Raw genomic sequence first — 25,885 nt, 5'->3', positions numbered from 1 at the left:
ATTGTGCAAAGTACCTCACACCACAGTTGTTGTGACAAAGGGGGAATACAGACTGGGAATGAGAGTGAAGCTGCTCTGCAGAGTGAATGGTTCTTGTTGTTGGTGAATTTAGAAGCTGAAGTTTATATTTGAAGAGGTTCCCAGAGCCTTTAACAACTGAACTGCCCTTTGGGAAGAGACTGTTCCTGCTGCTGTTTCCCCTTCTGTCCGCTAGGGGCCGCACTAACTCTCCTTAGATCCTCCTCTCCCCCTGGTCCTCCCAAAGTCACTTCTTGCCCACGCCCGACCAGGTCTCTTTGTCGCTCACCGGCCGCTGGGTGGCCGCCATGTTTTCATGACGTCTGCCACCTCCTTCCTTTCATTTTAAATCGAATGTCGAAAGGAAGAAGCGACTCTTCAGAATCGGGAGTGAACTGAAAGTTTCACCGGCGAGCAGATAAATAATAATAAAATCAATAAAAAGCAGTTGCGGGTGGTGGAGCTGCGCGTGGGCAGAGGTTTCCCCATCCCAGAGTGCAGCGCGGCCCGTGTCACTGATAGAGGCCTTTCCCAGCCACGGGGTTTTGTGGGGACATTGGCCGCCATTGCTCCATCACCAACTGGTCAACTAGATTGCAGCATTCAGGGGAATCATGAATGATATAAATGGGAGTTTGAGTAGATCATTCGGCCCTTCCAGCCTGTCTGTCATTCAATAATATTATGGCTGATCTTCTACCTCAACTACACTTTCCTGAACTTTACACATGTCCCTAGTTCCTTCAGCATCCAAAATCAATCGATCTCAGTTTTTCACATAGTCAATGACTGAGCATTCACAGCAGGGAATTTCAAAGATTCACCACCCTTTGAGTGAAGAATTTTCTCCTCAGCTCAGTCCTGAATGGCCAACGCCTTAGGAAAGGGAGCAAATCCTGTGTGATGGAATACTCTCCATTTACTTGGATGAGTGAAGCTCCAACAACACTCATGAAGCTCAACAGCATCCAGGAAACGTACCCTCGTGATTGGCACCCCCTCCATTACCGAAGCACATTGGTAGCAGTGTGTTCCATTTACAAGATGCATTGCACAAACTCACCAAGGCTTCTTAGACAGCAGCGTCCAAACCCATGACCACTACCATCTAGAAGAACAACAGCAGCAGATAGATGGGAACACCACCACCATGAAGTTCCCACCAAACCACACACCATCCTGGCTTGGAAATATATTGCTGTTCCTTCACTGTCACTGGGTCAAAACCTGGAACTCCCTTCTGAAGAACAAGGTGGGTGTACCTAAATAACATGGATGGCAGCGGTTCAAGAAGGCATCTCACCACCACCTTTTCAAGGGCAATTAGGGATTGGCTACAAATGCTGGCCCAGCCAGCGATGCCGATACCCTGTGAATGAATAAAAAAATTATTTACATTACCTGAGAACAAGGGGATAAATACAGAGTAAAGCCCCTTCTGCACTGCCCTAATCAAACACTCCCAAGGCAGCTTCTGCACGGGCTTCGATATAGAGTAAATCTCCCTCTACATTGTCTCCATCAATCATGCACAGAACAGACTCACCGGAGTGTGAGATGTAGAATTAGGTTCCCTCTGAACTCTGCCCACCAAACAGCACTGGGACTGTTACACTGTAAAGTTCACTTTCCAAAATCCCCATCAATACAGTACTGGGATAATTACCGAGTAAATCTTCCCATATACCATCCCCAACAAATTTTCCGAGGACAGACACAGCCCAGGGTAAAATGCAGAGAAAATATCCCTCTGTCCCCTCAAATACTCACAGGGCTGCTACAGCATGGGGTTCGATGCAGAGAAGAGCTCCCTCTACAGTGCTCCATTAAACACTCTCAGGGCAGTTACAGGATGGGTTAGATACAGAGTAAAGTTCACTCTACAATGGATGGCCAGCAGGTGCTTGATCCACATCCAGGTTTTCATGACCCTTCTTTCCTTCTTTCTTTGTGTTCTGCTCTCCCCCTCACTATTCACCAGTCAGCTGTGTGCTATGGGAAGAACCTCCTTCTGTTTATGAGTTTCTTAAACAGTGCAGTGAGTGTGTGGAGGCTAATGCCTCTTATCAGCTGTGGTTCAGTGGGTAGCACTCTCCTCCCAGAGACTTGAACACATAATCCAGACTAATACTTCCAAGTACTGAGGGGGTGTTGCACTATTTGAAGCTGCTGTTTTACAGAACTCATTGGAAGCAGCATGGGCTTCAATGGGTGATCTTTTGTGTCTGGCTGAATGACTGAATTAAAAAGGGTCAAAGCATCCCTGCTCCCTAAACCTGTTTCACGACCTTGTGATTAAAATGATACAGCCCCACCCTCTGCTGGCCGCTCATAGCCCCTACAGGCACTGGTCTTTGAGTCTCAAAGAAGTTCAGTAAACTGGATGGCTGCATCTGGATCAAGACTCACCTTCTGCAGTCATTCAGACGCTCCTGTAACACTTGCCTTATTGCTATCTGATGCCGTGTTTGGGAGCAGGACAGGCACATGGGATTAGGACAATTTCTCATGTGGAGGATAAGCACCAGGAATCAATCAGACAACCAGAATAGATTTTTCCCCTATTATTGCAACATTAAAGTTCCCCGTGTACTTAGTGTAACAACATTTCAAAATATACTATCCCTCGGTGTTTGTATTGTCTGAATCTAGCTGTGAATTATCTGCACATTTTACTATTCTTGCACTGACAGGCATGGGAATAGAGTTCAGTCTCTCTCAGTGATTTTCCAGATTTAACAATTAAAGGTTTTTAAATGGAGGCTTTGGGAGGGCAGCATTGCGGTGATGAGGGGGGAGCCTCCAAAATCTACAGCCCCTTGGATGTTGAGGAGCAGACAGGAGAGGAGAAGGCAAAAAGGGGAAAATTATATCAGATAGTGAGAGCACACACACAGAAAAACAGACACAAAGAAGCACGCTCTCACACAGATACTCACTCTCACACGATAATGCAGCCAACCACTAGGAAGGCAAATGGACTGGATGTCTTTATTGCCAAAGATTTGGAGAACAGGAGCAAGGAAGTGTTTGATGGGGACAATTTAGAGGAAGCTTTACTCTGTATCTAACCCCGTGCTGTACCTACCCTGGGAGTGTAAATAATGGTGTGAAGTGTCTCACACCACAGTTGATGTTAAAAAGGTGGAATACAGGCGGGATGAGAGTGAAACTGCTCTGTAGAGTGAATAGTTCTTGTTGTTGGTGAATTTAGAAGCTGAAGTTTATATTTGAAGAGGTTTCCAGAGCCTCTAACAACTGAACTGGCCTTTGGGAAGAGACTGTTCCTGCTGCTGTTTCCCCTCCTGTCCGCTAGGGGGAAGCTCTAACTCTCCTCAGGGCCTCCTCTCCCTCTGGTCCTCCCCAAACCCTCCTCTTGCTCATCCCCCGGCTGCTGCTCTTTGATGAAATGTTGCCATGGGCGGCCGCCATGTTTTCCTGACGTCATAGCCACCGCCTTTATTTTTTACAATCCAATGGCGAATGGAAGAAGCGACTCTTCAGAATCGAGAGGGAATTGAACGTCTGACCGACGAGGAGGTGAATAATAATGAGAAAAATAAAAAAATCAGCTGCGGGTGGAGCGGCCAATGGAGCTGCGCATGTGCGGAGTATTTCCCATCCCAGAGTGCAGCGCGGGCCGTATCACTGGTCTTTCTCAGCCGCGGTGGATTGTGGGGAATACAGTCGCCATTGAGCTATTACCAACTGGATTGCCGCCTGCAGGGGGAGTAATGAATGACATCAATGGGAGCACGAGCAGCTAATTCGGCCCTTCGAGCCTGTCTGTCATTCAATAAGATCAGGGCTGATTTTCTACCTTAACTCTACTTCCTTGAACTGTACCCTTATCCCTGATTTTCCCAGTATCCAAAATTTTTCAATGACCTCTTATCCTGAGACTGTGACCCCCATGTTAACTTCCCAAGGAATATTGGCCCATTCTAAACAATCTCGCAACATAGGATAATTTTATCATCCCAGGAATCTGTCTAGTGAACCCTCATTACACTCCCTCTGAGGTATCCTTAAGTAAAGAGAGCAAATCCTGTGTGACTGAATACTCCCTACTTACCTGGATGAGTGCCACTCCAACCGCACTCAAGAAGCTCGACACCGTCCAAGAAAGGCAGCCCACTTGATTGGCAGCTCAGGCACAAATATTCACTCCCTCCATCACCGACGCACAGTAGCAGCAGTGTGTTCCATCTATAAGATGCACTGCACGAACTCGATAAGGTTCCTTAGACAGCACATTCCAAACTCATGACTGCTACCATCTTGAAGGACAAGGGTAGCAGACACATGGGAATGACACACCTGTAAGTTCCCCTCCAAGCCACACACCATCCTGACTTGGAAGTGTCTGTGTGTGCGTGTGTGTGTGTGATAGTGACAGTATCCAGCAGAAAGATATTTGAAGGTGAGACTCTATGTACATAGTTCTGTAAAGATCTCTAATAAATTAATCAAACATGATTTCCCTTTCAGAAAACCATGTTGACTCTGCCTGATTACATTAAGATTTCCTAAGTGCCCCATTATAACATCCTTAATAATAGTTTCCAACAATTTCCCTCTGGTAGATGTTAAGCTAAATGGCCTGTTGTCTCCTGCTTTCCATCTCCCTCCTTTCTTGAACAGAGGAGCCACATTGGCTATTTTCCAATCTGATGGGACCTTTCCAGAATCTAGGGAAGTTTAGAAAATTCCAACCTCGCATCTATTATCTTAGCACCCACTTCTTTTAAGACTCTTGGGTGAAGTGCATCAGGTCTTGAGACTCGTCAGCTTTATGTTTGAATAATTTTCTCAGTGCCCTTTCCCCGATGATTGGAATTGTTTTAAGTTCCTCTCTCCCATGTGGATGGAGGTTTACCCTGTATCTAATCCTGTGCTGTACCTGACTTGTGAGTGTTTGATGGGAACAGTGTAGAGGGAGCTTTAGTCTGTATCTAATCCTGTGCTGTACCTGCCCTGGCAGTGTTTGATGGGGACAGTGTAGAGGGAGCTTTACTCTGTATACAACCCCATGTTATACCTTATCTGTGAGTGATTGATGGGACAGTGTAGAGGGAGCTTTACCCTGTATTTAATCCAGTGCGAGTGTTTGATGGTAGCAGTGTAGCATCCCTGCCCTGGGAGTGTTTGATGGGGAATTTGGAAAGCAAACTTTACCGTGTAATGGACTCATGCTGTATCTGTCATGGGAGTGTAGATGGAGCTTTATTCTGTATCTCACCTTGAGGTATGTCTGTCCTGTGAGTGATTGATGGAGACAGTTTAGAGGGAACATTACTGTAAGCTCAGCCCATGCAGCAGCTGCCCTCAGAGTGTTTGGTGGGGACAGTGTAGAGGGACCTTTATGCTATATTTAACCCCGTGCTGTACCTGTCCTGGGAATGTTTGATTGAAATATCATAGATGAAACTTGACTCTGTATCTAAACCCTTGCTGTACCTTCCTTTGTAGTAGGGACACACACAGACAGACACACACACAGACACACACACGGACATATGCACGGACACACACACTTATCCCCATCCAAACACCCACCCACAAACATTCACTCCCTCCACCATTGACGCACATTGACAGCAGTGTATGCCATCTACAAGATGCACTGCACAAACTCAACAAAGCTCATAGTCAGCACTTTCCAAACCCATGACCACTACAATCTGGAAGGACAAGGGCAGCAGACAAATGGGAACACCACCACCTGGAAGTTCCCCTCCAAGCCACTCACCATCCTGACTTGGAAATATATCGGCCGTTCCTTCACTGTCGCTGGGTCAAAATCCTGGAACTCCCTCCCTAACAGCACTGTGGGTGTACCTACACCACTGGGACTGCAGCGGCTCAAGAAGGCAGCTCACCACCACCTTCTCAAGGGCAATTAAGGATGGGCAATAAATGCTGGCCTGGCCAGTGTCACCAACATCCCATGAATGAATAAAAGAAAATATATACATTACCCCAGAAACGGAATATTTACAGAGTAAAGCTCCCTCTACAGTGTAAGGCCAGCAGGTGCTTGATCCATATTCATATTTTAATGACCCTTCTTTCCCCCTTCATTCTCCGTGTTCTGCACTTCCCCTCACTGTTCACCTGTTAGCTGTGTGCTGTGGAAACAACCTCCTTCTGTTTATGAATTTCTGAAGTAGTACAGTGAGTGTGTGGAGGCTAATGCCTCTAGTCAGCTGTGGCTCAGTGGGTCTCCCACACCAGAGACTTGAGCACATAATCCAGACTAATACTTCCAAGTATTGAGGGAGTGTAGCACTATTCGAAGGTGCTGTCTTTCAGACCTCGTCAGAAGCAGCAAGGGCTGCAATAGGTGATCTTTTGTGTCTGGGTGAATTAATGAATTAACAGAGGTTCAAAGCCTCTCTCCTCCCCAAACCTGTTTCACTTTCTTGTGATTAAAGTGATACAACCCCACCCTCTGCTGGCGGCTCACAGCTACTACAGGCGCTGGTTTTTGAGTCTCAGAAGTTCAGTAACTGGATGGCTGCATCTGGAGACAGATTGATGAAGTGTGAATATTGAACAATATTGTAAGGGATTGAAGTTTGTAGCGGGAGCCCGGGTGGTGCATTCACCCTTTTATCATCCGACACTTTACCTGAATTGAGATAAGAAATATCCTTTTGAAAAACGATTTTACCTCACTTTGCCATATATTGACAACATTTTTAAAATAGCTTCTATCTTTATCCAAGTTTTCTCAGATTTCCGTTAAACACTGAACACCTCTCTCTCTCTCTCCATGCTGAACGCGTGTCTGTGTTGATGTTCCTGTCATTTTGGATAAATGCTGTGTGATGCTCACTCCCTCTTTATTGAATTACTGATGGTTTCCCCACTGTTGGTGCAGTAGCGTCCATTCGCCAGCAGAGGGTGGCGGTGAATCACTTTAATCACAAGACAGAGAAACAGGTTTGAGGAAGAGACGCTTTGACTTTAATTCACTCACCTCCAGACAAAAAATTATCCGATTGCAGCAGCCCCAGCTGCGTCTGAAATGACTTTTAGGTTTTTTCAGGCCCAATGCCAAATCAGCTCCTGAACTGATCTTTTTCTTTTTCTCCCTAAATGTTCTTTCTCTTTAGGTATTGATCCAATTTCCACTTGAAAGTTATTATTGACAGCAGCTGATTCACAGAATGAGTGACGGGGAGAGGGGGGCAGGATGATGTACCTGGACAGGTGAGTGTGTGTGTGTGCATGTAGAAACAGTGCCCTGGGTGCAATGTTGTTCTTGCAACCTCCTTGTACACAAGCATATATTAATCAGAGTTTCATTCTGTGTAAAAACAAGACAAGTTATGTCAGGCCATAGAAGAGCAAAACCTGGCTGAATGTCCTGAAGAGAGTAATTACTGCGTGCTTACTGAGGATAATTGGAGATAATTAAATGTGTTGGCGAAAGGCCAAAAGTAACATTGAAAATCCTCCTAACATCACATAAGCTCTAACGCACAAGAAACAATAAATTGTGATAAATATTTCCGAGCATCTGGAAAGCTTAAGGACAACTTGGTAAAGCAGTTTTTGTGTTGATTTTAAATTGTTGGTGAGCACGCGCTTGTGTGTGATTATGACAGTGGCCAGAAACTGAACTGGACTAGCCATATAAATACTGTGACTGCAAGAGCAGGTCAGAGGCTGGGAACCCTGCAGTGTCTGACTCACCTCCTAACTCCCCAAAGCCTGTCCACCATCTACAAGGCACAAGTAAGGAATGTGATGGAATACTCCCCAATTCCTCGAATGAGTGCAGCTCCACATAAAGCAGCCCGCTTCATTGGCACCCCATCCACAAACATCCACTTCCTCCACCACCGACGCACAGTAGCAGCAGTGTGTCCCATCTACAAGATGCACTGCAGCAACTCACCAAGGCTCCTTAGACAGCACCTTCCAAACTCATGACCTCTACCATCTAGAAGGACAAGGGCAGCAGACACATGGGAACACCACCACCTGGAAGTTCCCTTCCAAGTCACACACTATCCTGACTTGGAAATATATCGGCTGTTCCTTCACTGTCACTGGGTCAAAATTGGAACTCCTTCCTAACAGCACTGTGGGTGTACGTACACCACATGGACTACTGCCGCTCAAGAAGGCAGCTCACCACCACCTTCTCAAGAGCAATTAAGGATGGGCAATAAATGCTGGCCCAGCCAGTGAAGCCCACATCCCGTAAATGAGAAAAGAAGGACAATTCCCTCATCCCAGGAATCAATGTAGTCAACTTTCACTAAATTCCCTCTAAGACATTTATACCCTTGTTTAGGTAAGGAGACCAAAACTATACACAGTGCCCTAGATGTGGTCTCAACAAGGCCAGTATAATTGCAGTAAGACTTCTTTACCCTTGTATTCCATTCCCTTTGTAATGAAGGCTAACAGACCATTTGCTTTCCTACTTGCTTGCTCTATCTGCATGTTAACCTCTGGTGACCTGGGTTCAAATCCCACCACAGCAGATGATGGAATTTAAATTCAACATAAAAAAAAAATCTGGAATTAAAAGTCTAATGATGACCATGAAACTATTGTCATAAAAACCCATCTGGTTCACTAATGTCATTTAGGAAAGGAAATCGCCATCCTTACCTGGCCTGGCCTACATGTGACCCACAGCAATGTGGTTGACTCTTAAATGCCCTCTGAAATAGCTTAGCAAGCCACTCAGTTGTCACCACCACCTTCTCAAGGACAATTAGGGATGGGCAATAAATGGTGGCCCAACCAGTGAATCCCACATCCCATGATTGAATCAGAGCATGGATAGAAGATTGGCCAGCTAACAGGAAGCAGAGAGTAGGCATAAATGGCTCATTTTCTGATTGGCTGGCTGAATTTTCTTTTTGGAAAAATATACTTTATTCATAAAATATCTGGAAGAACATTCCAAACCATTTCAAAATCACCATCACAAAGGTACAATCAGGTTCAACTTTTACAACGAGGTGCATCAATACAATAAATGAATATTACAATCATTTGCAGACATTCATTTTGAGTTGTACAGCCCGAGGGGCTCTCAACAGTTCCCAGCCCCTCGGTGCACTGTGGCAGAAAGGTCTTAGACAGCGACCCTTCCCCATTGCGCCTTTGCAGCAGCTGCCCCAAGCTTTAGTGCGTCCCTCAGCACATAGTCCTGGACCTTGGAATGTGCCCGTCTGCAACACTCGGTCGGGGACAACTCTTTGCACTGGAAGACCAACAAGTTTTGGGCAGACCAAAGGGCGACTTTCACCGAGTTGCTGATCCTCCAGCTGCAGTTGATGTTTGGTCGGTGTGTGTCCCTGGGAACAGCCCGTAGAGCACAGAGTCCTGTGTCACAAAACTGCTCGGGGTGAACCTTGACAGAAACCACTGCATCTCTCTCCCGACCTTCTTTGCAAAGGCACAACCTACAAGGAGGTGAACAACGGTCTCGTCCCCACCACAGCCACCTCAAGGGCAATGTGCAGAGGGGGTGAGACTCCTGGCGTGTTGGAAGGATCTGACGGGGAGGGCCTTTCTCACCACCAGCCAAGATCTGTCTTGGTGCTTGTTGGAAAGTTCTGGCGATGAGGCATTCTGCCAAATAACTTTGACAGTCTGCTCGGGGAACCATCCCACAGGATCCACCCTCTCCTTTTCCCGCAGGGCCTCTAAGACGTTACGTGCCGACCACTGCCTGATGGACTTGCGGTCAAAGGTGTTTCTCTGCATAAATTTTTCCACCAGGGACAGGTGGTACGGCACGGTCCAACTACTTGGAGCGTTCCGCGGCAGCGTGGCCAGACCCATCCTTCGCAACACCGGGGACAGGTAGAACCTCAGCACGTAGTGACACTTGGTGTTTGCGTACTGAGGGTCTACGCACCGCTTGATGCAGCCACACACAAAGGTGGCCATCAGTATGAGGGCGATGTTGGGCACGTTTTCTCCCCCTTTATCTAGAGGCTTGTACATTGCGTCCCTGCAGACACGATCCATTTTCGACCTCCAGATAAAGCGGAAAATGGCTCGAGTGATCGCCATCGCGCAGGAGTCTGGAATGGGCCAGACCTGCGCCACGTACAGCAACAGCGAGAGTGCCTCACATCTGATGACCAGGTTCTTACCCGCAATGGAGAGGGAGCGTCACTCCCACATGCCCAGTATCCTTTTCACCATAGACACTCGCTCCTTCCAGTTTCTAACGCATGCCCTGGTCCCTCCGAACCATATCCCCAGCATCTTCGGGCCGTTAGCCCTGACGGTGAAGGGGACAAAGGATCGGTCAGCCCAGTTCCCAAAGAACATGGCCTCGCTCTTCCCACGATTTACCTTGGCTCCCGAGGCCAGTTCGAACTGGTCGCAGATGTGGATCAGTCTGCGCACCGACAGCGGATCCGAGCAGAAGACGGCGACGTCGTCCATGTACAGGGAGGCTTTTACCTGAGTGCCTCCACTGCCTGGGATCGTCACTCCTCTTATGCCCGGATCCTTCCTGATGGACTCAGCAAAGGGTTCTATGCAACACACAAACAGGACAGGGGAGAGAGGGCAGCCCTGCCTGACTCCAGATTTAATAGGAAAGCTATCTGATTCCCACCCATTGATTGAGACTGCGCTACTGATGTTAGTGTAGAGTAGTTGGATCCAATTGCGAATTCCCTCCCCAAACCCCATTCTGGAGAGCACATCCACCATGTAGGTGTGCGATATTCTGTCAAAGGCCTTCTCCTGATCCATTGTACAGTTTGCTTTTTTTTTGTAAAAATATACTTTATTCATAAAATATCTTCAATCACATTCCAAACCATTTCAAAAACAACATTACAAGGGTACAATCCAGGTTAAACTTTTACAAAATGTATCACCAGGTGCATCAGTACAAACAATATTACAATCATTTACAGCCTTTCATTTTGATCTGTACAGCCCGAGGGGCTCTAAACAGTTCCCAGTCTCTCGGTGCGCTGTGGTAGAAAGGTCTTAGACAGCGACCCTTCCCCATTGCGCCTTTGCGGCAGCTGCCCCAAGCTTTAGTGCGTCCCTCAGCACGTAGTCCTGGACTTTGGATTGTGCCAGTCCGCAACAATCGGTCGGGGACAACTCTTTGTGCTGGAAGACCAACAAGTTTCGGGCAGACCAAAGCGCGTCTTTCACCGAGTTGATGATCCTCCAGCTGCAGTTGATGTTTGTCTCGGTGTGTGTCCCTGGGAACAGCCCGTAGAGCACAGAGTCCTGTGTCACAGAACTGCTCGGGATGAACCTCGACAGCAACCACTGCATCTCTCTCCAGACTTTCTTTGCAAAGGCACAATCCACAAGGAGGTGAACAACGGTCTCTTCCCCACCACAGCCACCTCGAGGGCAACGTGCAGAGGGGGTGAGCCTCCTGGCGTGTAGGAAGGATCTGACGGGGAGGGCCTTTCTCACCACCAGCCAAGCTACGTCTTGGTGCTTGTTGGAAAGTTCTGGCGATGAGGCATTCTGCCAAATGACTTTGACAGTCTGCTCGGGGAACCATCCCACAGGGTCCACCCTCTCCTTTTCCCTCAGGGCCTCTAGGACGTTACGTGCTGACCACTGCCTGATGGACTTGTGGTCAAAGGTGTTTTTCTGCATAAATTTTTCCACCAGGGACAGGTGGTACGGCACGGTCCAACTACTTGGAGCGTTCCGCGGCAGCGTGGCCAGACCCGTCCTTCGCAACACCGGGGACAGGTAGAACCTCAGCACGTAGTGACACTTGGTGTTTGCGTACTGAGGGTCTACGCACCGCTTGATGCAGCCACACACAAAGGTGGCCATCAGTATGAGGGCGATGTTGGGCACGTTTTTTCCCCCTTTATCTAGAGGCTTGTACATCGCGTCCCTGCGGACACGATCCATTTTCGACCTCCAGATAAAGCGGAAGATGGCTCGAGTGATCGCCATCGCGCAGGAGTGTGGAATGGGCCAGACCTGCGCCACGTACAACAACAGCGAGAGTACCTCACACCTGATGACCAGGTTCTTACCCGCAATGGAGAGGGAGCGTCGCTCCCACATGCCCAGTTTCCTTTTCACCATAGCCACTCGCTCCTTCCAGTTTCTAACGCATGCCCCGATCCCTCCGAACCATATCCCCAGCACCTTCAGGCCGTCAGCCCTGACAGTGAAGGGGACAAAGGATCGGTCAGCCCAGTTCCCAAAGAACATGGCCTCGCTCTTCCCACGATTTACCTTGGCTCCCGAGGCCAGTTCGAACTGGTCACAGATGTGCATCAGTCTGCGCACCGACAGCGGATCCGAGCAGAAGACGGCGACGTCGTCCATGTACAGGGAGGCTTTTACCTGAGTGCCTCCACTGCCTGGGATCATCACTCCTCTTATGCCCGGATCCTTCCTGATGGACTCAGCAAAGGGTTCTATGCAACACACGAAAAGGACAGGCGAGAGAGGACAGCCCTGCCTGACTCCAGATTTAATCGGAAAGCTATCTGTTTCCCACCCATTGATTGAGACTGCGCTACTGATGTTAGTGTAGAGCAGTTGGATCCAATTTCGAATTCCCTCCCCAAACCCCATTTTGGAGAGCACATCCCCCATGTAGGTGTGCGATATTCTGTCAAAGGCCTTCTCCTGATCCAAGCTGATGAGGCAGGTATCCACACCCCTGTCCTGTACATAGGCAATCGTATCCCTGAGCAGTGCCAGGCTGTCAGAGATCTTCCTGCCTGGCACAGAGCAGGTCTGGTCAGGGTGAATCACCAATTCCAGAGCGGATTTGACCCGATTGGCGATGACCTTGGACAGAATCTTATAGTCCACATTCAACAGTGAAATGGGTCGCCAATTTCTAATTTCCTCCCTTTCCCCCTTGTGCTTGTAGATGAGGGTGATGATGCCTTTCCTCATGGATTCTGACATACTACCGGCCAGGAGCATACTCTCGTACACTCCTAGCAGGTCTGGGCCGATCAAGTCCCACAGAGCCGAATACAACTCCGCCGGCAAGCCGTCGCTTCCGGGAGTTTTACTCTTCTCGAAGGACTCGAGGGCCTTAGTCAGTTCATCAGGAGTTAGCGGTTTGTCCAGGCTCTCCCGCGTACTGTGGTCTAAGACCTCCGTGATAGAGGACAGGAAGGACTGGGAGGCCGTGCTGTCCGTGGGCTTCACGTCATACAATCCGGCATAAAAGGATTTGCTGATCCTCAGAATGTCGGACCGTGATGACTTTACTGAGCCGTCTTCTTCCTTCAGGCTGCTGATCACAGAGCGCTCTCTGTGTACCTTTTGGAAGAAGAAACGTGAGCACGTCTCATCCTGCTCCACGGAGCGGACTCTGGAACGGAAGATGATCTTGGAGGCCTCCGAGGCAAAGTGCGAGGCTTGCTGGCCCTTCACCTCTTGGAGCTCCTCCTTGACATCGACCCCCATCGACTGCAGCCGGAGCAGATTCTGCATCTTTTTCTGGAGTCGGGACATTTCCCTCTGTTCCTTTCTAGCTTTCTGGGTGCCTTTGAGGATGAAAAACCTCTTGATGCTTCCCTTGATCGCTTCCCACCAGTGTGTCAGGGACTCAAAGAGGGGTTTCACGGTTCTCCAACCTTTGTAATCCCTCTTGAGCTCCTCAATGTTCTCTGGGGTCAGCAGTTGCACATTTAGCTTCCATGCCCCCCTGCCCACCCTCAGGTCCTTCTCCAAGTGGCAGTCCGCCAGTAGGAGGCAGTGGTCAGAGAAGAACACCGGCTTGACCTCGGTGGATCTGACTGTGAATGCATGGGACACAAACAGGAAGTCTATCCTGGAACGAATGGACCCGTCTGGCCGCGACCAGGTGTATCTACGCTGCGCTCCGTCTGCAGGGTTGCTGAAGACGTCGTGCAGCTTGGCATCCTTAACTGTTTCCATCAGGGATCTGGATGTAGCGTCCAATCTGCTGCCGGCCCTGCTGGATCGTCCAGCCGCATCGATGATGCAGTTGAAGTCACCGCCCAGAATGACCGGCCTGGAGGTCACCAGCAGCAGTGGGAGTTGCTGAAAAACCTCCAGCCGCTCAGCCCCTTGTGCCGGGCCATACACGTTAATTAACCGGAGTGGAGCGTTCTTGTACATTACGTCTGCTACGAGGAGTCGCCCGCCCACCACCTCCTTAACCTCGGTGGTATTTGTAATACCACCACCTTCAACACCTCTTTGACCCTTTTGTCTGTGACATCTTTTGATTATCTGCTCATCTCCACAATCACCACACCACACCCTCAATGTGTCTCTCCACCCCCCCACCACCCCCCACCACCCACCCACCTTAAACCAATTTATATTTCTCCCTTCTTCTAACTATGCTCCAGTTCTGCCGAAGGGCCATGAAGGCTCGAAACGTTAACTGATTTCTTCTCCGCCGATGCTGCCAGACCTGCTGAGTGTTTCCAGGTAATTCTGTTTTTGTTTTGGATTTCCAGCATCCGCAGTAGCTTTTAGCTTTTTGTTTTTATCTTAAAATTCTGGAACTCCCTGTCTGACAGCGCTGCAGTGTTCCTACACCACATGGTACAAACAGGTAATTAGAGATGGGGAATAAATGCTGGTCGAGGCCAGGAAAGGCCACTCCCTCATTCCTTTTATAAAATGTGCTCGGTGTGGAGGACAGCCCTGGCCATTGACACAGCTTGAGATCGAGCTGTCGTCTCCAACTGGTGGAAATGGTCACGTACAAAGTCACTTTCAGGACTGGGACGGTGGAGTATGCGGGGACCGACAGTTCGGTGTACTGCACGCTGATCGGCGAATGTGGGGAGAGTCAGAGAACCAGTGTGGACGATTGGCTGCAAGACGACCTGGAACGGGGAGCTGTAAGTGAATGTGCAGAACGAGAAGCAGCCAAAACAAAAACAAAAACAGAAACAGAAATACCCTGGGGGAAAAAAACTCAGCAGGTCTGGCAGCATCGGTGGAGAAGAAAAGAGTTGACGTTTCGAGTTCCTCATGACCCTTCAACAGAACTAAGTAAAGTGGAACTTGAAACGTCAACTCTTTTCTTCTCCACCGATGCTGCCAGACCTGCTGATTTTTTTTTTGCAGGGCATTTCTATTTCTGTTTTTGTTTTGGATTTCCAGCATCCGCAGTTCTTTGCTTTTATAGCAGGAAGCAGACATTTGCCCTGTGGACAACGTTAGGCACTTTTATCATTCCTGTGGAATGAGAAAGCAAAACGCCAGTGTTGGAAGTCTGAAATAAAAGCAGAAGCTTGTTGACAATAGATAGCGGGTCTTATTGACAACTGTGAGCAGAAAAGGCATGATGATATTTTGTAGGTGAGCCTCCAGTCTGAATGGGAAGTGCAGTGGGTCAATCCTTCCATAGAACTGGATAAATCCAAAGGGGGAGCAGATCATTGGTTGATGCCTAAACTTTTTTTTTTTGAAAGGTTGTTTTTTTTTAAATTCCTCATGCTTGTGTCCAAATCCCTCCATGGTCTCACAGCCCCTACCCTCTGCCCCACCCCATTTCTGTTACCTCCTCCAGCCCTACGACCCTCCGAGATCTCTGCACTCCGCCAACTCTGGCCTCTTGCACATCCCCCAAACGCCCAACCGTTAATGACCTTCGGCCCCCAAACTCTGGAATTCCCTCCCTAAACCTTTCCGTGACTCTCCCTTAAAGATGTCCTTTAAAACCTACCTCTCTGACCGAGCTTCTGGTCAACTGTCCGCATATCACCTTATGTGGTTCAAGGTCAGTTGCTCCAAACACTCCTGTGAAGCACTTTAGGACATTTCACTATGCTAAAGGCACTACATAAATGCGAGTCGCTGTTGTTGGTGGCCTATTTGGCAATGGAAGGCATCATTGCGCAGTCTAATGCTGTTCTTGTACGACATTGGCAGGCACAATTTCCAGTGTGGCACCACTACCTTGTGATCTGGAGGGAAAGGCTTATAGTGGGGAGGTGGCAATTTAATAACACTACCTCAGCAGAGGTTTTAAACCTCACCTACTGGTCTCGAGCACCACTGAGCAGTGCAGTCATGCACTGCATCATCCTGTGCATGATTTTCATGTTGTATTGTAACCCCTCAGCTTAATGTAACTTCCAGGTGGATCGGTATGAAATCACCAGCGACCAGGACCTTGGCGCCATTTGGTTTGTTCAGCTGGAAGTGAATAGATTCCAACTCGCAGATTTCTTGTTGCTGGGGCAAGATTACTGGTTCTGCTGCTCGGTGATGGTGGAGACCCCCTCGGGAATGACCTTCCATTTCCCCTGCTACAAGTGGCTGGACAATTGCACCGTACACCTCTGGGAAGGGACAGGTGAGAAGGTAAAGCCCAAGGAGGTTTGGTGAAATAACACCCATTGAAATAACTTTGATTGAGCGAGACCATTCTCAGCCTCAGGAGCTCCCGTAGGTGCTTTACAATCAAAGTACTTTTGGATTGTAGGAACCGCAGGCAGCCAATTTATGCACAGCAAGATCCCACTAACAGCAGTGAATTAATGACCAGAATATTGCTCTTGGTGTTGTTGGATGAGGGATAAATGTTTGGCCAGGACACCGGGGGGAACTCCGCTGTACTTCTTTGGAATAGTCCCCTGGAGGGCCTCAGTTTAAGGCTTCACCCGAAGGATTGCATGTTTCAAACTGTTTTGAGCACATTACAGGACATTTTTCGAGCCCCAGGTCAGGGTTAAGCCCCTGTACCCTAAATCTGTTAAAAATAAGGTATTGCTCTTGTTGATCAAAATTCTGTGCTGTCCATTGCATCAGATAGTGCACAGGTGTGCCAGCAACTTTAGTTAAATAGTTCTTCATAGAATAAAAATACTCTGATTTCGAGACATTCATGGGGTGTGGGTGTCACTGGCAATGCCAGCATTTGTTGCCCATCCCTAATTGCCCTTGAGAAGGTGGTGCTGAGCTGCCTTCTTGAACTGCTGCAGTCCCTGTGGTATAGGCACATCCACAGTGCTGTTAGGGAGGGAGTTCCAGGGTTTTAACCCAGCGACAGTGAAGGAACAGCGATATATTTCCAAGTCAGGATGGTGAGTGAATTGGAGGGGAACTTCCAGGTGGTGGTGTTCCGATGTATCTTCTGCCCTTGTCCTTCTAGATGGTAGAGGTTACAGGCTGGCAAGGTGCTGTCGAAGGAGCCATGGTTGCTGCATGTATCTCATAGGTGGTACACACTGCTGATTTTTTATAAAACCCGTCTGAACCGGTGATTAGGTTCAGACAGTGTTCACTTCTGCTACCTAATATTGTATAGATAAACTATTCATTAGATTTCAGTCTGTAACTTGAAAGCTGGGCATCCATTCTTTTCCATACATGAACGAGTAAAACCTCGATGTTGGATTCTAGCCTGCAACTCATATCCTCTACTTAACTCTGGAATGTTTTGTTGCAGCTAGGAGATCCTGTGATGACCAGTTGCCCATATTTCAGTCCCATCGCCAGGATGAACTGCGGGAGAGACAGCAGCTCTACAGGTAATCCCAGATATCTCAGCTTTCTGTATGGAGAGGCTCTGGGTCACACAGCTACTGTCAGTGAGATGGTTAGCTAATATTCTGACCGAGTGTCTACCTGATGAAGCCGTGGAACATGAATGTCCCAAGGGGACTGTGAGTGCACCACATGCACCTCTCTTCATCCAGACTAAAGGAAAAATCACTTTTCACAGTTAACAAACAGACAAGTTGCAAAAGACATTCAACACGCAAAAAGTTTATTCTGTACCCTTTCATTTCAGTGATGTCTGCCAGTGACAGTGACCTGCTTTGCTGTGATGTATCGCAGTTCTTTCCAGATTCTCCAAAAGTTAATCAACATTTTCACCCCTAATTATTCCTTTGAAAAACTGCCAAGTATCACATGAGATTCGCGGCACAGAAACCGGCCTAACTGGTTCCTGCTGATGATGCTTCATGCAAATCTCCTCTCGCCCACCATTTAACCCCATCAACATATCCTTTTATTCCTTTCTCTCTCGTGTGTTTGTCCAACCCTCCCCTTAAATGCATCCAGGCAATTCACCTCAACTGTTCAACAACAACTTATGTTAATATAGCGCCTCTAATGTAATGAAACGACCTTAGTGACTCCACTCTCTGGGTGAGCAAGTATCTCTTGGTTCCTCGCTTGGATTTATCATGACTGTCTTATGTTTGTGGGCCTCTAGTTATGGTCTCCTCTATGGGTGAAAACAACCTCTGCCCTAGCTATCAAACCCTTTTATTATCTTAAAGACCTTTATCAGGTCACCCCTCAATCTTCTCTTTTCTAGAGAAAAGTGTCCCAGGTTAAACGTCAGGTTAACCCTCTCATTCATTTATTCTACCTGCTATTTTCTGTTTCCAACCTTGGAGGTGTCCTACACTCTCAGTCTTAACTCAATATTAAACCAATCTTGTGAGTGTATTCATTTAAATTTGGTGAAGTGCATTCATATAAGGATCTCTTGTCATAAGCCATGTTCTCTGAAGCTCTTTCCTGAGAAGGGCGGTCTCTGGCCCAGTGACCAGCACCCAATGGCTCCCAGGAAGAAAGTGACCCAAGGGAAAGAGAGAAGGACGTCTTAAATACAGGCAAACACATTGCAAGCTTAATGGCTGAACGGCCGTGGGAGCTTTGTTGTCAGAGGTGTTCAGGGTGTAGAATGTGTAACTGCAGAGAGAGGAATGGAGGGACTGGGTGGGATGTGACTTTGTTGGGTGGCTGATGTCAGCAGAAATCAGAGCTTGAGAGCTCCGACCTTACGTTGAAGAAACAATGTCCGGAATGTCCCCTCAGTGATTCCAGTTCCCTGCGAATCCCACAGTGTATTTCAATTCAATTTTAAATCTTCATAGGCACAACCAAATCCAATTGAAAGATTTTAACTTTCACCCAGACTTGTCTTTCTCTCGCGATCTAACAGGGGCCTGTCTTTGTATTCTAGGTGGAAGATCTGGGCCCCCAATCTGCCAAGGTGTATTGATGCTGAGTCAGTGGATGACCTCCTTGTGGATTTGAGGTTTAGTTCCAAGAAAGAACGAAATTTCAAATGGTCCATGGCAACAGCGTACGTATCACATTGATAGCTGTGAGATGCCATTTGAACAAAGATCTATCAATCAATCTCAGATTTAAAATCAGCAATTGCTGTTTGCAGAATAGAGTTCCAAAGTTATTCCAACCCCCCCAAAAGCTCCGGCACTAATTTTTAGACTGTGCCCCCTAGTCCTAGACTGTGACTGGTCTACTGTGTTGAACTTAGCTATGGAATCAACATTAATTAGTCCTGACCGTTGTTCTGTGTAGTTGGTGGGCACAGGACAAAGGCAAGAATGCCAACTTTCACATGATCACAATCCTGAGTGCGCTAATAGCTACACTAACTGTCATAAAAGTATAATAATTCTCATAATATTATTGTGATTTATCGTAAAAGTAAGTTAATAGTGGGGTTTGGATAGTTTCTGTGTGTGTGTGTCTGTGAGAGTTAATTGAGTTGGGGCAGCTGGTCTGGAGGCTTTGACTCATCAAAAGAAGCTAGGTTTGAAATGCTAAATATGTAAACATGGCTGAAGTTTTTGAATGTGAGGAGAGGAGAATTTGCATTTTTAGATAAATCAGGGTAGTTTGAATTTCAAAGAGATGGTAGGATGCTACACCTAGCCAGAGAAGCTAGGCCAAGCAGTGTGTTTATTTTTCCCAAAGGTTACTGATAATGTTAGCACCATGCAAACATTTATATGATGAGGAAGGTAAAGTTCCAAAGACATATTGGAACAATACAATTTGCAATAAAAGGGAGAAACATGTATAAGGGAGAAGAGGCTTTGTGTCAGAGAGGGAAGGCATCGTAAAATCTATCAGAAGTGTGAAAAGCCTTCAGTATTTGTGCATTAAGCTGCTGTCTACAGAAACAGAAGCTGGGGAAAGCCACTTTAAATTCTACTGCCCAGGATATTGTGTTAACTGGCTGGAATCTATTTAAAACCTTTTTTGTTTACTATTTCCTTAATGGGTGTGTAACTGGAAGCCAGATTAATTAAGGGTTTTAGGATTTATTATAGTAGTAATTTGTAGACCTATGTATGTGCTTGAAATCTTTTCTTTTGTTAAAAAATGTTCATCTCAAGAGTCGTGGTGGACTTGTTACTACTGAATTAAGGGCATGCATCAAATAAATACAAATTGCAAAACCGTTGTGATAGCGGGATTGAGTTTCCCTCATGGATCTGATCCACCTGGCACACATCACCTGCTGCATCATAACATTAACAAAAGAATTTAAGATTATCAGTCGAGCTCATAACCTGGCTCATTTATTCTTGCTGGAAGTGACATGCATTCATGCTCAGGAACCTATATTCTACAAACAAAGGGGGCAGGATTTTGAGGTCATTGGGCGGGCGCAGCGGGTGGGCCCGGGAGCGGTCTGGAAATGGTCCATCACCCGTGATTGGCCTCTGACCGCGATTTCACACTGACAGGCCAATTAAGGCCCACCCAGCGTGGAATGTGGCTCCACACTGGTCGGGAAGGGCCGAGTGGGGGCGGGGTCCTGTCAGCCACTAGGTGCAATGGCGACCTGGCGGCTGGTTTAAAAGCGGCCCAGGCTGCCCCTGGAAGGCTGCCATGGAAGGATGTCTCCTCTGCATCCCCAAACTGAAGTTATGGTGTTGAGTGTGGCTGGACATGGCAGGCGGGAGGGCAGGTCGAGTGGGCACTCGGCCCCCGGCTTTTCCAACGAGTGCTTCACCGTCCTCCTGGAGGAGGTGGTCTCTTGTCCCCAGAGATGGGAGGAAGAGGTCACCTCACCTCACCAAGAGGTATGGAAGGATGTGGCAGCCCAGATGAGCAGACATGACGTGGTGCGGCGCACATGGGTGCAGTGATGGAAGTGCTTCAATGACCTGCTGCGCTCAGGAAGGGTGAGTACCGTGTTGGCATGGGTCAGTGTTAAGGTGTGGCCATCCCCTTGTGGACCTCAGGGGCGTTAAGAGTCTGAGTGCCAACTGTCAATGACGCCGGAGCTGGCCAAGGGGGTGAGCCCTTGCTGCTTGGACTGAGCACCTTGCAGCTCGAGGGCCGCAACTCAGATGTGCTCTGGGAGGTGTTCCTCAGCTGGGGTTGGCCATGTTGCAATGGCGCTGCAAAGGCGCTGCAGGTAGAGAGTGGACCAATCAATGCTGCTCTTTTCTTTCAGGAGAAGACAAGCCATAACCAGACGGAGGGCAGCTCAACCTCCTGCTGCTCAGCAGGTTTGAGCAAGAAGCCCTGGAACTTGAGAGCCGGCACACTCTCCGTGCAACGTGGGAGTGCCAGACGAAGGTAAGAGTGCAGTGCACAGAGGTGAGAGTTTTAGATTGTGCAATCATTCTAGTGTAGTGTCTTCATTGATGTGACCCTGAAACCTGGAGTCTCCATTGATCATTGGAAGACGATGGCACCATAATGTAGATCTCCATTGTCTCACCAGGGTGCCCGGTATGCACAGCGACAGTGTGATGACTTTAACTAATGACATGCCCTTGTTGTCTCTTTTAGGTTCGCCAGCAAGTGTTTGCTCTGCGGGCCCTGAAGGGTCACCCCTGACACTGGAGGACCACTGAGCTTCTGTTACACCTGCTTCACACCTGCTCTCTGAAGCAGGCATCAGCACAGATACCAGTACATCGATGGGCATTAGATCGGCGGCTAGTATCTTGGTGCACATTGGTGAGGGCTTTACACTTGCTTGAGGTGCAGGCGGAGGCAGAGAGTGGCCAGGGCGCCGGCAGTCAGAGGGCTGCCGGAGACCAGGACGATGCTCAGTCGAAGGCAGATGATGGGCCTCTGGAGTCGTCCATTAGGCGGCAGGTGCTGGATGTCCAGCAAGATGTGTGGGAGGATCTGGCGGAGATCCATGAGGGTATGCGTGCCATGGTCTCCATGATGGAGGAGTCCATGTGGAGCGTGAGCACTGCGTTGACCCTCATGGCCGAGCGCACTGCCCCCTCCATTGAGAGAGTGGCGTCTCTCAAGGAGAGACAGCTCCAGGGACAGAATCAGGGGTTTCTGGGGTTGCGCTCGGACCTGCAAACCCTCACACATGCAATGACCTCAGGTGGTCAGTGCCAGTGTGGGAGATGGATGAGGCACCCAGTATCCCAGCTAAGTGCCCTTCCATCAATACTGAGCAGGGAGGTTCAGATCGACCTCACGTTGGCGCACAAGCTGCTTGTTGTCTCTGCGGGCTCCTATTAGGGCACTTTAGATGATGGCAGCAGCCCCTCCGCCCCTCTGCCAGTGACCGTGGCATCTGATGAGGCTGCGATGACTGGGGAGATGCCAGCCATGGCACTGGCCGCTCCGTCCCGGGCAGGGCCAGCGTAGGCTCCACTAGCCAAAGGACGATCGCCAAGGTCATCAAGGCCAACAAGACAGCAGAGTCAGCAGGCTGCCTCCAATGCCAGTGCCAGTGAGGGGGGCACCAAGTGGTAGCACTCACAAACGTAAGTTAGAGGCATCATGAGCACAAGAGGGACAGGTCACGGGTGATTTTATGTTCATTTATGTTTATCTATACTGGGCTGGGAATGAAGACCAGAGAAGTTTATGTAAATAGTTTGGAATTGTCAAAATGAGATAGATTTTGTTTTTGTCTTCATGGCCTGAGTGTGCTTCACTTTTTTATTTTATGGATGCAGGGTACACCAGTATGTAATGCTGGATGTAAGTGGCTTTGAATTTCATTGCACAGGCACTGAGTGTTCTTAGTGTTCAAATGAAAGGCTTCTTTCAGACATCCAGGATGGAGGTGGCAGCCCTGGCATGCAGTTGAAGCTGATCTTTGGTAGCCTAGCTGAAGGACCGTTGATTCGAAGCGTCCCTGGTGTCCTTGCTTCCCTAGAGGTTACCGAGGTCTCCCTCCATGCCCTCAGCATTCTCCTCACCATACTCCTCTTCTGACTCACTACTGGACTCATCATCTGTGGCCTGTGCAGCTGTGTCATGACCCTATTCCTTCAGAGGGCACCCCCCTTGCCAGTACCAGATTTTGGAGAGCGCAGCATGCAACCACTATCAATGACACCCACTCTGGGGGTATTGTAGTACACCCACTAAATGGTCCAGGCATTGGAAGCACATCTTGAGAAGACCTATGGTCCCCTTTTGGAGCCATGACTCATATTGTAACACTTCTCTGCCTCTTTTCTTGGGTGGCGGAGAGGCATCATAGCCCTCGTCATCCAGCAGCCATCCATCCAGTCGGGCTGGAGCACTGAAGAGCCCCGGCACCTGGGAGTGTCTCAGGATGTAAGCATCACGGGAGCTGCCAGGGTACCTTGCACAGATTTGCAGGATCTGCATCCTGTGGTCACACACTATCTGCACGTTCATGGAGTGGAATCCCTTCCTGTTGACGAAGGCACTCAGCTGACCCGCTGGCGCCTTGATAGCCACATGTGTGCTGTCAATTGTACCCTGGACGCGGGGAAGCCCAGCAATCACTGCAAAGCCTCTGGCTCACTCAGCCTGACTGGCCTCGTCTGTACAGTAAAGAATAAAGGTCAGTACCTGCCTGAACAGAGCTTCTGTCACCAACTTGATGCAACTGTGGACAGCTGATTGCTGAGTCTACACACAGACCCCTCACTGACCCCTGGAAAGAGCCGGAGGCATAGATGTCGAGAGCCATTGTGACCTTCAGAACCACTAGCATGAGGTGTCCACTCACATATTCGGAGCTGATCTCAGGCCCAATCATCTGACAAATGGAGGTCACGGTCCCCTTGAGACGCGGAGCCTCCTTCAGCATTGCACCTCAGACACATTGAGGTAGCTGCATCGCCGCCTGTAAACCCTGGCAGCAGGCATCTTCTGTGGCCCCTTCTGCCTTGGTCTTCCTACTGGCCCTGCAGTCCATGTGCCTGCGCCTCTCCTCCCACAGGTCCCTCCCTTGGAAGCTGCATTGGGACACCCGGCCTCTCTTTCTCCTCAGTGGAGGTGCCACCAGCGGAGACCACAATCCTCATTACCAGGGTAACAGAAGGCTGTCTGATACCTGGAACGGTCCACACAGTCTGAGTCCTCCGGGGGCCATACGGATACCAAGGAGTCCTGAAATAAAACCTGGAAATGCAAAGAATGAAGCCCTGAACAGGGATGAAGCTGCCAAGTACCAATAAGTCACCAGCAGCAAACTATCTACCAAACTCCTCACCACTCACACTGGCAATGCTGCTGACCCTTTTTATCCCACCCTTGGGTGAGGTTTTTGAAAATGTCGGCTGGTCGCTTTCCGGTTTTGCCCAATTGATGAGCGCAAAATCAATTGGACAGTTAATGGCCTCAAGTGGCCTGTTAGTTAATGGCGGGCGCGGCTCTGGCACCCGCTTGTTCCTGCTGAACGAAATATTGTGCGAGTGCGCGATGATGTTGGGATGCTCGCCCGACGCCATTGCGCGCTATTTTACGCCCCATCGGGTCAGGCACGCGCCAGCCCGCGGGATGTAAAATCCTGCCCAGGGAATATGTTCAAGCCTTGCCCCTTTTTTGAATTACCTGGGAGCTTGGGGACCCTGCTGCTTCCGCCATGCTAACAGCTCAGCCAATCAGATTTGACTTGGCAACAGTTTCCTCCTGCGGTATAAATTGTTGTGATTGTTTGAAATTTGGCATTCTTTGCGTTTGTCCTGATGAGTGCAAGATGAAAAGCTTCAGCAACATGTCACTTCTCGGCAATATTCAAAGCTAGGGGGGTCAGCATTAATAGTCTGAGGATTCACTCACTGTCCAGAGAGTGAGAAAGGCCACAGTCTTTGTATAATGGCCCTCCCTTTGTGTGTTTATTACTTTAGCTTTGGAGTCTTGCAAGTGAAGAGGTTTGTGAACATGTTTGGAGAATCGTGGACCACCATTGAGAACTTTGATAACATTTTTTGGAAAGTCAAAAATCCCATTGCAGGTAATAAGTCAACAATTAGGAAGGGGGTGATTGGGTTCCTAATCGAATACAGCCCCACGAAAATATCAACAACACAACATTTATCACCCTGGGGAGACCAACTAGAGGGAAAGATTCATTGTAAACATTTGTATAGCTTGGTACACCCCAAAGCTCTTTGCAGCCATTGAAGTACTTTTGAAGTATCATCACTGTTGTGGTGCAGGAAACACAGCAGCTAACCTGCGCATAGCAAGATCCCACCAACAACAATGTGAGAGTGACAAGATAATTTTTTATTGATGTTGCTTGAGGGGTACATGTGTTGGCCCAGAACACCAGCGACAAACCCCATCTTCTTCTTCAAATAGTGTCCTTCCACATCCACCTGAGAGGGCAGCTGGGGCCTCAATTTAATAACTGAGACAGCGTTTAATCCAGATGTCTTTGCCCGCACCATCTCCCACCCCCTCCCGCCTCGCCCCACCACCTTACTTTTCTTTCCTGCTCTTCTAAGGGCCATGGGGAAATTCTCCTGTGCGGGGATTACCCGGCTCTGTGATGTTACTCCAAATTGGCTTTAAGTTAACCTGATCTAGGTGATTCCAAATGCTAATTTTTCCATTTTTTTTTTCTCTCCCAGTATATGTCAAGGAACACTGGATGGAGGACTGGTTTTTCGGATACCAGTTCCTGAATGGCTTCAACCCAGTCCTGATACGGAAATGTGGCAAAATGCCAATGAATTTTCCCGTGACAGATGCCATGGTCAGGAATTCTCTTGGCTGCTCCACCCTGGAACAGGAAATGAAGGTCCAGTTGAAATTTAACCTTTCACCCTGCGAGCCAGAGGTCAAACTGGGACATGGGCAATCCCAGGGTCCTTCTGTGCAGTTTCTGGGGAATTTGTTTCAGTGAAGGATATTGGTGTTGGTATTTTTAAAAAGGAGGCGTTGC

At 48.5% G+C, this 25,885-nt stretch overlaps 1 protein-coding gene across 3 annotated transcripts in view; it reads left to right on the top strand.

Annotated features, from left to right (window-relative positions):
* Positions 1-17,488: 17,488 nt before the first annotated feature.
* Positions 17,489-25,885, top strand: part of LOC144671679 (polyunsaturated fatty acid 5-lipoxygenase-like) — a 28,341-nt gene continuing 19,944 nt past the window's right edge. For 2 of the 3 annotated variants that reach the window (XM_078533692.1, XM_078533690.1), the window contains exons 1-4: positions 18,002-18,123; positions 18,950-19,072; positions 24,843-24,949; positions 25,572-25,741. In XM_078533692.1, coding sequence (XP_078389818.1) covers positions 19,062-19,072; positions 24,843-24,949; positions 25,572-25,741 — 288 coding nt within the window. In that variant the 5' untranslated portion in view covers positions 18,002-18,123; positions 18,950-19,061. Of the gene's footprint in view, positions 17,499-18,001; positions 18,124-18,949; positions 19,073-24,842; positions 24,950-25,571; positions 25,742-25,885 lie in introns of those variants that run through there. The other variant, XM_078533691.1, reaches the window with a different exon arrangement.

This window comes from Cetorhinus maximus, chromosome 34 (genome assembly GCF_964194155.1).
Source record: "Cetorhinus maximus chromosome 34, sCetMax3.hap1.1, whole genome shotgun sequence".
Classification (NCBI taxonomy): domain Eukaryota; kingdom Metazoa; phylum Chordata; class Chondrichthyes; order Lamniformes; family Cetorhinidae; genus Cetorhinus; species Cetorhinus maximus.
Note: the sequence above shows the minus strand (reverse complement) of the source record. Positions and strands in the feature narration are given on the sequence as shown.